Below are 13,482 nucleotides of genomic sequence, written 5' to 3'. Positions count from 1 at the left end.
GAGAAGAAGGGACTTATTTTCCTTACAGAATAATTCCTAATAACATATGTAGAAGGCATAAGAGAGAGGCATAAGAGAGATAGAAAATCACCATCAGAACACCACAGTAATAATCGTTGCAAGCAAAATCCCAGTGATTGCTAAAACTAGTGAGCAGAACTCTAAGGAGAGAGAAGATATTGGCTTAATTTCAGTGCATTTCCCCCAAGTTATTTATTGATTTATTACTATTGAGATTTTAATATATATCCACAAATTATTTGATACTCATACTTCTAGAAAACTTAATTCCCTTACCCTTGAGTGTGGGCTGTACTTATCATGAGAATAGAGTGTGGAAGGTGACCTTACAGTGGATAAAACCAACAGATACTACTTTAACCAAGTGACCAAAGTTAATACCAGCAGTAGTAAGTCATACTGATAACATGTATCCACTGATACAATGCAGTGAGCAGGGCACTTCCCCTCTGTGAGTTCTTCTCCAAAACCCAGAACCCCAGTCTAATCCTGAGTAAACATCAAACAAACTCAAATTTCAAGACAGTCTACCAAAAATATCTGACTACTATAGTACTCTTCAAACTGTTGGTCAGAGAAAACAAAAAAAGGACCAAGAAACAGTTATGTACTGGGGGATACTAACAAAACATAACTGAATGCAATATGATATCCAAGATTCAAACTCAACAAAAGACATTAATGGAAAAACTTGTGAAATCTGAATAGCCTGTTGTTTAGTTTATAGTATTGATGTTAATTTCTTAGTTTTGATAAATGTACCAGAGTTATATGAGGTAACAGTGTTGAAAATTGGGTGAAGGGTATATGAGAACTTTGTACCATCTTTGCAACTCTTCTGTAAATCTAAAATTATTTAAAAATAAAAGATTTTCTTTTAAGTTAAACATTTTCGAGCATACTATGTTAAGTTTTAGACCTTGGTCCTCTTAAATACCGATAAAGCAACTATAAGACTAAGTGATGTTACGAACCTTTGTATTATATCATGACGGTTCTGAATGTAGTTGTATTCTTTTTCTATACCTCATTCTCTTCCTTATTTGAATTTACATGGTAAAAAGAACCATGAGTGTTTCTTACAGGTAAGTAATTGAAATGCTGTTTAAAATGGAAATTTTTTGTGTTTTAAAAATTCTATGTGGTAGGGTAGTCTTTGGTACTTGAGCTTTAAAACTTTGTTATAAAGAATATGTTGTTATAGCCTTTATGGCTATATGCTGAATGAAAAAGGATTCTAACTCTAGGTCAGAAAGGATTTGTTATTTTCAACTAAATTTTGTAGCTTAATTTTTTTTTAGGTTTTTTAAAAAATTAGCATGGGCCGGGTCGGTGGGCCCACGCCTGTAATCCCAGCACTTTGGGAGGCCGAGGTGGGTGGGTCACAAGGTCAGGAGATCAAGACCTTCCTGACCAACATGGTAAAACCCCGTCTCTACTAAAAATACAAAAATTAGCCAGGTGTCATGGCAGGCACCTGTAGTCCCAGCTACTCAGGAGGCTGAGGCAGGAGAATGGCTTGAACCCGGGAGATAGAGGTTGCAGTGAACCAAGATTACGCCACTACACTCCTGCCTGGGCTACAGAGCAAGACTGCATCAAACAAACAAATAAATAAATAAATAAATATTGGTATGTCAGATCCCTAATCATCAGAGCTTTTTATTTATTGGCTTTATGCAAATAAAGAATGCTTTGCAGTATAGTACTCAGAAATATTGAAATGTCTTTAACCTAAGAGTCATTTAATTTTAGCCATAGTTAGATTGACGTCAATGTGGTTATTTCAGATTCTTCTGTGTGACTCTTGCGATAGTGGATACCATACTGCCTGCCTTCGCCCTCCTCTGATGATCATCCCAGATGGAGAATGGTTCTGCCCACCTTGCCAACATGTAAGACCCCGCCCACTTCTGTTTTCCTAGTCTTTGAGTTTGTATTCAAATTAATAATAACTGTTTAATAGCTACTGAATGAATATTTTTAACCTTCAAAGCAATGTGTAAATAATATTTACCTCTGTTTGGATTTCTACCTTTTATTAATAGCTTTAAGGTTTTCCTTTCTGTTTTTTTTTCCAAAGCAATTATCAGAAGCCTTCTAAGTTTTGTAAAATTATGAACGATTTTTTTTATTGTATTTGTTATAAGCACAAAAAGCACCAAGTGTAGATATGTCAAAGGAAGGATATATGTTTCTTCCTATGTATCACTTTGTTTCATCCTCTTTTTTGGTTTCTGCCTACTTTGTATTTGTCAGTAGTTTTATAGATGGTGTTATCAGGGTTAGGAGAAACAGATTCTCTTTCTCTTCTATCTTAGGCAGATTTTTTTTGGAAGCTGAAGAATCAGGTTATTTCTGTGCTGCTGTGCTCATTGGTTACTTTTCTCTCACAAACCTACTTTCATTTCCCTTAAAAATGATAGATTAGGCCAGACGCAGTGGCTCACACCTGTAATCCCAGCACTTTGGGAGGCTGAGGTGGGCGGATGGATACAAGGTCAAGAGATCGAGACCATCCTGGCCAACATGGTGAAACCCTCTCTCTACTAAAAATACAAAAATTATATAGGCGTGGTGGTGCACGCCTTTAGTCCAAGCTACTCGGGAGGCTGAGGCAGGAGAATTGCTTGAACCTGGGAGACGGAGGTTGCAGTGAGCCGAGATCACGCCATTGTACTCAAGTCTGGCAACAGAGCAAGACTCTGTCTCAAAAAAAAAAAATATGATGGATTAAGCCAGGCATGGTGACACATAGCTATAGTCCCAGCTCCTTGGGAGACTGAGGCAGGAGGATCACTCAAGGCCATGAGTTTGAGGCCAGCCTGGGCAGCATTGCAAGACCCCATCTCTAAAAAATTTAAAAGTAGTAATAATTATTTTTTTTTAATGATAAAAGTTTGGCCAGGCATGGTGGCTCATGCCTATAATCCCAGCTTTTTGGGAGGCCAAGGCAGGCAGATCACTTGAGGCCAGGAATTCAAGACCAGCCTGACCAACATGGTGATACCCCATCTCTACTAAAAGTACAAAAATTAGACAGGCATGGTGGCACACTCCTGTAATCCCCGCTACTTAGAAGGCTGAGGTACCAGAATCGCTTGAACGTGGGAGACAGAGGGTGCAGTAAGCCAAGATTGTACCACTGTAGTCCAGCCTGGGTGACAGAGTGAGATCTGTCTCAAAAAATTAAATTAAATTAAATTAAATTAATGAGCTTTATGCATTTTTCTGTGAAATGGACTTCTGTGGCTTAGCACAGTTTTATTATCAATTACATTTTTCAGCTCTGTTTTGACTCAGTAACTGTGTAGCATTGTTTGTATATTTTTTTCCAGTCTCTTTTTTTTTTTTAAGGATAGTCAAGTGAAGTAGTGGGAGTGGAGAAAGAACAAAAAAATCTGTAACTGGTTGTGATCAATTAGTTGTAAATACCACTGCACTCACACCAGCCCAGTCTCTTTTATTAAAAAATAGTTTTTGGCATCATTATGTTTTATCGTACATATAACCTTCTCCCTTTAAAACATCTTTGAATCTTTTTTAAAAAGTATAATCACTGTTGCATACACATATCAAACCAAATGCTATTTTAAATATTGATGATTGCCAGCATGATAGATACAGAATGCATTTCTTTTGGCAAAGCTGTATGTTTCTTTAACATGTGCTTTATTTCAAAGGTACTGTGCTCATCTTCTGTTCAAAGGATGCTGAGGCACCTTTTATTTGGTTAAACACAAGAAAAGCTTCATTGTTCACTTACTGTGTGGTCCCTTTCTAGCTCTCAGAGCACAGTACCCATGAAGTTAACATGTATGTAATAAATGATTGCTAAAAGTTGTTTAAAATGACCCTTATCTATTTTGCTTCTTCAGAAACTGCTCTGTGAAAAATTAGAGGAACAGTTGCAGGATTTGGATGTTGCCTTAAAGAAGAAAGAGCGTGCCGAACGAAGGTATTTTTATATGTGTGTTAATGTTTTGTTTGGGAATATGAGAGCAGAATTCTTTCACTGTATGGATAAATGGATCCATCTAAAACAAGGATTGGCATACTGTGGCCTGTGGGCCAAATCCAGCCTGCTTTTTGTTTTTGTACTGCCTGCTGACTGAGGATGTTTTGTATGTTTTTAAATGATTGGGGGAAAAAAACTAGAATCATATTTCATGACACATGAAAATCATATGATGCTCAAATTTTATTGTCTGTGAATAAAGTTTTATTGACCACAACCTTGCTCATTTGTTTATATATTGTCTGTGGCTGCTTTTGCCCTATGACAGCAGCATTGAGTAATTGCAACAGAGACCTTTTGACCTGCCATGCTTGCATGCTTATTATCTTTCCTTTGCCAACTTTTGATCTGAAGTATTTATCAGAACTAGCTGGGCATGGTGGCTCCTACCTGTAATCCCAGCACTTTGAGAAGCCGAGGCAGGCAGATCACCTGAGGTCAGCCTGGCTAACATGGTGAAACCCTGTCCCTCCTAAAAATACAAAAATTAGCTGGGCGTGGTGGCGCACACCTGTAGTCCCAACTACTCGGAGGCTGAGGCAGGAGAATCGTTGCAGTGAATGCCACTGCACTGCAACCTGGGCAAGAGTGAGACTCTGTCTCAAAATAAATAAATAAATAAATGAAGTATTTGTCGGAACCTTCTCTGAATAAATATTGGCCCAAGTATTCTGGAGGGTGTGTCCATAACTAAGTATTGTAGAGAATACAAGAAAACTATAAGAACTGATCTATAATTTAGTTATCCCTGTCATCTCCTTGGGTGGGCAGCTAACATTGGTGAAATAAAGAGTATTAAATGCTGAATTGTGTCCTACTAACTATAAGAGATGCCCTCTTCTCAATATAGCATTGCAATGGTGGTCTAAAGCAGTTGGAGAAGGCTTTTTTTTTTTTTTTTTTTTTTGGAGACGGAGTCTAGCTCTGTCACCCAGACTGGAGTGCAGTGGCACAATCTTGGCTCACGGCAACCTCACGCCTCCCAGATTCTTTTGCCTCAGCCTCCTGAGTAGCTGGGACTACAGGTGCCTGCCATCACACCTCGCTAATTTTTGTATTTTTAGTAGAGATAGGGTTTCACATTTTGGCCAGGCTAGTCTCCAACTCCTGACCTTGTGGTCCACCCGCCTCGGCCCCCCCACCCGCCTCGGCCTCCCAAAGAGCTGGGTTTACAGGTGTGAACCACCCTGCCCAGCCTGGAGAAGGGTTCTTAGATGAAGTTCTTAAGACTGAACTTGAGCTTAATCTTTAAAAGGAGATTCATAATCAGGACAATAGTTTATATTTATTTGTACCTTCTTTAATTAATCTATTTCTGAACATTCATTTTCGCCTACTGTGTACCAAACTGAAAAGGAAAGATCAAAAACAAAGCTCTTGTTTACATGGAACTCACCTTCTATTAGAGAATACAGTCATATGAACCAATGATACAATAAAGTAGAAAAGTGGAGGTATATTAAAAGCAATACAAGAACATGGTGGAGGAACATTTTAGTTCCCATAGCATTTGGGGTTCTCAGGAGAGGCATTGGAAGATAAATTGAGGTTATACCGATGAACGTATTTCAGACAAAGAGCACAAACATGAGCAAAGGCAAAGTGTAAAAGTGACAGTAGATGAGTGGTAGTAGATAGATTTTTGTAAAAGCTGAGGAAGGCCAAATTGCGAGTAGCTTTTCAGGCTGGGGAATTTGACTTATTCTCTATAGTAAGTGGGGCGGCCATCAAAGGAGACATAGGTAAGTATATCTTTATTTCAGGAAAAAATGCTCTGGTAACAGAAGAATGAATTAGAGTTGGGACTGTTGGAATAGCAAACCTGAGAGGCCTGAATTAGGCCAGGCATTGTGATAATAAGGTGAAGGTGTTAGGGAGAATTTTCAGAGGATTAATCTGTAGGACTTGATGCCCATTTATATACTAGTATGATTGAGGAAATCTAAGTATTATCTCCTGATTTTACCTTCATTTGCTACTTCTTTACCTTATATCCCCTGACTCATAGTCTTGCCCTCCAAATTTAGCTTGCTTTAAGGCAATCAACTTGTCCCATGATCCTCTCACTTTACTTTGTGCAAAGGTGAACCATAATAATGGATGCAGCCTCCAGAACCTAAAGGTTTTGTTTTTTTTTGCTACCCAGTTTGAGCACTCTGGCTTGTAATGGATGCTACTTAGTTTAAAGGCAAGTTAATCTCTCAAATTGACTAGGACATAAAAGTACTTTGAATTGAGAAATGCTAGGTTATTTCTTTCTTTCTTTTTTTTGAACACAGGGTCTCACTATGTTGCCCAGGCTGGTCTTGGAACTCCTGGGCTCAAGGGATGTTCCTGCCCCAACCTCCCAAGTTGCAGGGACTACAGGTGCCCATCACCACACCCAGCTAAACCCTGGGTTATTTCCATAAACTGCTTGTGTTTCAGATATTTGGAATATCTTCCAAGAACATTTTAAAAAATAAAGAATGATCCTGTATGAAATTACTAGGACTATTTTGATGTGCTATTTCTCTTGTTTTTATTTTTGACACTGCAAAAGATATAACTAAAGATATTTAAATTAAATCACAAATAAAAACTAGATTTTTCCTTTGCCTCCATCTTGCTCAAATCTGCTTATCCTTTTCAGAAATTAGTGGTTTTCCCATGTCCTGAAGCTGATTTGTCTCAGAAATGTAGATAGCTAATAGGCTCACCGACTAAGGAAGAGAGTTTTGTTTTGTTTTATTTTGAGACGGAGTCTCACTCTGTCACCTAGACTGGAGTTCAGGTGCAGTGGTGAAGTCTCAGCTCACTGCAACCTCCACCTCATGGGCTCAAGCAGTTCTCCTGCCTCAGCCTCCCGAGTAGCTGGGATTGCAGGCATGCACCACAATGCCCAGCTAATTTTTGTATTTTTAGTAGAGACAGGAATTTCACCATGTTGGCCAGGCTGGTCTCCTGACCTCAAGTGATCCACCTACTTTGGCCTCGCGAAGTGCTGGGATTACAGTCATGAGCCACTACTCCCAGCTGAGAATGTATTCTTTCTAAAAGCCAAGAATGTAAACCACTAAGAATGTCTTATCTGCTTATTCTTTGGAGCCCTTTGATGCATATACCATTTATATGTGTAAAAGCCTGGTGAAAACTTTTGACAACAGCCTCATGTACTATAGGATATGCCACTGCAATTACGAAATATTTTGATTTTTAGAAATTGATGTTTTAAAGTATGCCACAATATTTGTTTATATTACTGTCTCCAATTTACTAGTTCCTTTACTTTCTCTCCTACTCTAGGTAATCCTCTTTTTTTAAATGGCATCTTTTTTATTTTTTGGAGACAGAGTCTCGCTTTGTCATCCAGGCTAGAGTGCAGTGGTGCTATCACTGCAACCTCTGCCTCCCACCTTCAAGCGATCCTCCCACCTCAGCCTCCTAAGTAGCTTGGACCACAGGCACACACCACACGCCTGACTAATTTTTGTATTTTTTAGTACAGATAGGGTTTTGCCATGTTGGCCAGGTTGGTCTTGAACGCCTAGCCTCAAGTGATCTGCCCACCTTGGCCTCCCAAAACTATGGGTTTACAGGCGTGAGCTACCACACCCAGCTTTAAATGTCATCCTTTAAGAGGACATCTGTAATTATGACTTTATATCACATACTAAGTTCTCAGATTGTGTATAGAAAGGAGAGGAAAGTTACTGTTACAGGAAGACCAGTCTGACACAGAGCTGGTTAACCAATTGTTGTTGGTATTTGCTGATTCTCCCTAATAATCTGGATAACAAAGCTGTTGCTGTTTATAGTTCCTAGAATACATGTATGTGTGTGTGTGCATGTATACACACACGTATATATGAATCTTAGGAGCTCTAAACAGCAAAATATGTGTGTTTCTAAAATAAATACTAGCTGTAAATTCTAGCCATCGTCGTTCAGTTTTCTAAAGTAAGCACTTATATTCACTTCTAAAAAATCTGTGAAATAACTTATTTAGCATTCATCCTAGCAGCTTAGAGCCGTACTTACTCCCTGTGTCGTAATACAAGAGCATTTTACTCCCTATTTACTCCCTAAGCAACCCTTGTTTATGCATTCATTCAACATTTAAGCAACATGTATTGGGTACCTACTTTATGCCAATGAGTGTAATCAAATGAGGAAGTATATAATGTGGTCTTTACCTTAGAGGTCTCTACAGTCTTGTGGAAAAGAGGGATGGATGTACATTTCAGTGAGTATTTAGTGGCTAACCAGCAACTGTCTACAGACCTGATGGTGTGATGCTCTGTGATGTTTTAGAAGTCCACTGAATGATTCTTAAACATACTGGTTTTAATAGCATCACAATCTATCTCTAAAAAGACCATGAATATTCTTGTTAGAAGGGCACTAAAGGCTGCACTCTAAAAGACCTAGCCAGCTGGATACATTAATATCCTTATATAAGGAACATTACAAGCAGAGGGAGACAGAATGGTTACTATTTCAGTTCAGTTCAATTTAACATACAGAGGCATGTCAGAGCTCAGCTGTCCTTGCATTGGATTAACTTTCGGAGAACCAGGGAAAACACCTGCATTTTTTTTTTTTTTTAACAAGAGACAAGGTCTCACTCTTGATACCCAGGCTGGAGTGCAGTGGCATGATCAAAACTCACTGCAACCGCAAACTCCTGAGTTCAAGTAATCTTCCCATCTCAGCCTTCTGAGTAACTGGGACAATAGGTGTGTGCCACCATACCTGGCCAATTTTTATTTTTTTAATTTTTATAGAAACAGGCGTCTCACTATGTTGCCCAGCTGGTCTTGAATTCCTAGTGTCAAGGGACCTTGTGCCTCGGATTACAGGCATGAGCCACCACACCCAGCCATCCTGCTGTTTTTTTATATATAATTTAATTAAAGTCAGCAAAGGTTTGTTTCTTGGAAATCAAACTATGGAGATGTCATTGGCTCAAGTCTTCATTTCCTGGCTATAGTTATCTTCAGTTATGGCCTTCTAGAGCAGAGCTATATGTCTGCATTACTTTCTTCTCTTTCAACAGGAAGGAATGAATGGTCTCAGTGTCATTCACTGGGACCTTGATAAGGTTTTGTTTACATAATTTTTATAGCAATATTTATTACCATGCGATTATAAATGTTAATACATACACCCGAAATATTACTAAAAACTTTCTCCAGCATAACAAAGGTCTAATTTGTCTAATCAAAGGTGGCTTTCCATCTAATTGTATCAACTCGTCATAGCGTAACTCTTTATGAAGTTGCTTGTCTTATTTCAGTTATAGGTTTTATTTAACCAATGTAAGCCATTTCTGAAAGATATTGTTATATTGTTATCTTAACCCTAGGAAATGTTGAGCTCCCCATACATACTAATACTATATTAAAGTTTTATACTTAATAGCTAACATGGGCCAGAAGCAGTGGTCACGCCTATAAGCCCAGCACTTTGAGAGGCCAAGGTGGGTGGAATTTGAGACCAGGAATTTTGAGACCAGCCTGGCCAACATGGCAAAACCCCATCTCTACTAAAAATACAAAAATTATCTGGTTGTGGTGGCACTCACCTGTAATCCCAGCTACTTGGGAGGCTGAGGCAAGAGAATCACTTGAACCTGGGAAGTGGAGGTTGCAGTGAGCTGAGATTGCACCACCGCACTCCAGCCTGGGCAAGAGAGTGAGACCTTGTCTCTAAATAAATAAGTAAATAATAGCTAACATTTCTGTGACTTACCCACTGCTATTAACATGAAATTGTAATTTTAACATTGTGTGTATTCGTGATGTTTATGTAACAATTTTATTTTCAGCAAATCTCATGTATTTTGTTTGTTTTTCACCTAAAGAAAAGAACGCTTGGTGTATGTCGGTATCAGTATTGAAAACATCATTCCTCCACAAGTAAGTTTCTGATTTGTAATATTTTTAAATGGGAGATTGTCATAATGCTCTAAAATTTTACCCACCTTATGTAATGTTAGTGGTTTTATTTATTTACTTTGAGAAGGAGTTTCATTCTTGTCATCCAGACTGGAGTGCAATGGCACGTAATCTCTGCTCACTGCAGTGTCTGCCTCCTGGGTTCAAGCAATTCTCCTGCCTCAGCCTCCTGAGTAGCCGGGATTACAGGTGTCCGCCACCACACCTGGCTAATTTTTGTATTTTTAGTAGAGACAGGATTTCATCATGTTGGCCAGGCTGGTCTTGAACTCCTGACATCAGGTGATCCGCCCGTCTCAGTCTCCCAAAGTGCTGGGATTATAGGTGTGAGCCACTGTGCCTGGACGGTGGTTTTAAATCTATGATATACCAGTATTAAAAATGGAAATTTAAGACCTTGGAGAAATCACCCATAATCCCTCATGATTGAAATTTTATATATGCAGGTGACTCCAAAATGTGATATCACATCTAAACTAAACTTACGGCTTTTACCTTTGGAGTATGTTTCGTGTTTTTACGCTGAACTTTATAATGTGTTGTTAGCTTGTTTTGCATGCTGTTTATGTAAAATGACTAAAGAATAGTTAGGAGAGATTTGATTTTTAATTTTTACTTTGGGGATTGTTGAAAACTTCAGTTTGTATTGTTCATCACAGTTTGGGTTTTTTGAAGGATTACCTTTGTTTTGCATTTATTAGTCTAATTTATAACTAAGGTGTATATATCATGAGTGAAAGTGCATATAATGTGGTTTTATAATTTACATAGTTTGTAAATTTTTGTAATTTGTAAAAATGTGTGTAAGTAATTTCATTCCGGCTTAATTAAATCACAAGCTTAAATGGCCTGTCAAGTTATTTCCTTGAGTAGCAACCCCTTTCTTCTAAATCTTTCATTCGGGCAGCATACCTGTTGAACATCTTCTGTTGCAAGTTTATTTGTTAAAAGATGTATCAGTGGAAAAAATTCATCATGACTGTTGTAAAACAAGTACTGGTTGTAAACTCACAAAAGCATAAGAATTTTAATACAGAAGGATTTCATCCTTTAATCACCAGCATTCTTTTTAATCTGTATACTCGATGTTGCCATGTTTATTCACTTCTGGAGGGAATCATCTCGAACTTTTTCAAACCTTTCACATGTGCTACCTAGATGGAGATTACAAAACTTTTTATCCCAAGGAACTTTGTTCTCTCATAAGGAATAACCTCGATGCTTATTACCATATTTTTTAAGGAGCCAGACTTTTCTGAAGATCAAGAAGAAAAGAAAAAAGATTCCAAAAAATCGAAAGCAAACTTGCTTGAAAGGAGGTCAACAAGAACAAGGAAATGTATAAGTTACAGGTATGAAATGTGTGGAAATGTCTACAGTGAAAGAGGATTTATTTTGCAAGTACACAGCATGATCCAGAAGTATATGCTTTTCCTATCATGCTGATTATTAGCAGTTGTATATATATATTTCTTGCCTTCTATCTTTAGTCATATAATTTTTTTTCTTTTTTTTTTTTTTTTTTTTTTTTTTTTGAGACTGAGTCTCACTCTTGTTGCCCAGGCTGAAGTGCAGTGGCACGATCTCAGCTCACTGCAACCTCCACCTCCCGGGTTCATGTGATTCCCCTGCCTCAGCCTCCCAAGTAGCTGGGATTACAGGTGCCCACCACCACGCCCGGGTAATTTCTTTTATATTTTTGATAGATACGGGTTTCACCATGTTGGCCAGGCTGATCTCGAACGCCTGACCTCAGGTGATTTGCCCTCCTCAGCCTCCCAAAGTGCTGAGATTATAGCCGTGAGCTACCACTCCCGGCCTAGTCATAGAATTTTAGAGCACAGTGATCTTTTCCAAATGTAAATCTGTTCGTGTCATCCTCTTTTGCTTTAATATAGTTTGTCAGATTTCCATAGCTCTTGGGATAAGGATTGTTCCTTTTTTTTTTTTCCCCCGAGATGGAGTCTTGCTCTGCCACCAGGCTGGAGTACAGTGGCGCCATCTCCGCTCACTGCAACCTCCACCTCTCGGGTTCAAGCAATTCTCGTGCCTCAGCCTCCCAAGTAGCTGGGACTACAGGCGCCCGCCACCACGCCCAGCTAAATTTTGTATTTTTAGTAGAGATGAGGTTTCACCATGTTGGCCAGGATGGTCTCAATCTCTTGACCTTGTAATCCGCCTGCTTCAGCCTCCCAAAGTGCTGGGATTACAGGCATGAGCCACCACACCTGGCCAAGCACTGATACTTTTAACAAGGCCAGTAAGGCACTGCATAGTCTCATCTCTACTTCCCTCTCCAACTCTGTCTTATCACATTCTCCCTTACGCTCTCTGCATTTGTTGCATCTCCTTTTAGTCCCTTTGTACATACTGTTTACCTGCACTTTCCTTTTCAGTTTTAGCTTGTTAACCTCCTCTATATGAAATCCCCCCATTATATGCCTTCATAGCAACCAGTTCTTTTCCCTGAAAGCACTTACAATTGTAATGAGTGTGGTTGTGATGACTTACTAACATTTTTCATCATCACTAGATTGTTAGCATGAAGGTAAGGACTATGTCTCTTTTACATGGACTTGTGTCCCCTATACCTAGCATAGTGCTGACAGATAATTAATGCTTTGTTAGTACCTAGTGAAAGAATCAGTAAATATTACCTGGTTTACTTTTTAACACCAGAGACACCAGAAAAGGAAATTTTTCCATGGTCATTGTTAGTAGCTAGTCCTAGAAACCTTATCTTCTAAAACCCTATCTTCCAGTCTAGTGTTCTTTCCACTAAATCACGCTGTCTCATTCAAATAATAAATAAATTACATTTTAGTTATTTTAGATCATTTTTAGGCCTATAGCTTCTAAAATCTGGGATAACACCAAAGCAGTTTTTTAACTTGAATAACTGGAAATGGAAAAGGAAAACAGTGGATTTTATAAAACTCTTAACTTTGAACTTGATTCTTATTTATAAACTTACATCAGTAATCATGGAGGAATTTGCCTCTATTGTTAGTGTTAAAACTTTATAAAAATATGGTAGAATCAGTTAGGGTAAAATCTCGTATACACGGGAATAGTGCCCATCCTAGTCTTTAAAAAAACACTTCAAAAAATAAAAAGTATTCTTCTATATGTATGAAGTCAAAGCTGACAGATGGAAAGTGCAAATGTAAAGTCAGTTCTGCTGCAACATAACATGTATTTTTAAAAATCACCATGCTGTGCAAAATTATACAGGAGAAACCATAGGGATTATGGAAAATATGGGGTTAGAGACATACATTAAAGACTTCATTGGCAATGCATTAAAAAAGATAGGAATATACTAAAAATGAGAGCACCATTTGACATATGTTAAATAAGTAAGAAATACATAAATACTACATTAACTATGGCGTTTTATACTGAGAAAAGACCTGAAGCTTGTCTGTGGAAGCAGAGAATTGCAGTTTGTAAATTATGGTGTGGTGGCAGAAGGAGTTTTATCTGAAATCAGAAAAGTATAAC

General features: G+C 38.3%; 1 protein-coding gene across 3 annotated transcripts in view; it reads left to right on the top strand.

Annotated features, from left to right (window-relative positions):
• Positions 1 to 13,482, top strand: part of RSF1 (remodeling and spacing factor 1) — a 156,984-nt gene that overhangs the window by 121,102 nt on the left and 22,400 nt on the right. For all 3 annotated transcript variants that reach the window (XM_008020259.3, XM_073019621.1, XM_073019622.1), the window contains 4 exons: positions 1,812 to 1,916; positions 3,900 to 3,979; positions 9,885 to 9,939; positions 11,221 to 11,330. In XM_008020259.3, coding sequence (XP_008018450.1) covers positions 1,812 to 1,916; positions 3,900 to 3,979; positions 9,885 to 9,939; positions 11,221 to 11,330 — 350 coding nt within the window. The remainder of the gene's footprint in view (positions 1 to 1,811; positions 1,917 to 3,899; positions 3,980 to 9,884; positions 9,940 to 11,220; positions 11,331 to 13,482) is intronic.

Source organism: Chlorocebus sabaeus, chromosome 1 (assembly GCF_047675955.1).
Source record: "Chlorocebus sabaeus isolate Y175 chromosome 1, mChlSab1.0.hap1, whole genome shotgun sequence".
Lineage (NCBI taxonomy): Eukaryota > Metazoa > Chordata > Mammalia > Primates > Cercopithecidae > Chlorocebus > Chlorocebus sabaeus.
This window is presented reverse-complemented; position numbering and strand designations above follow the sequence as displayed.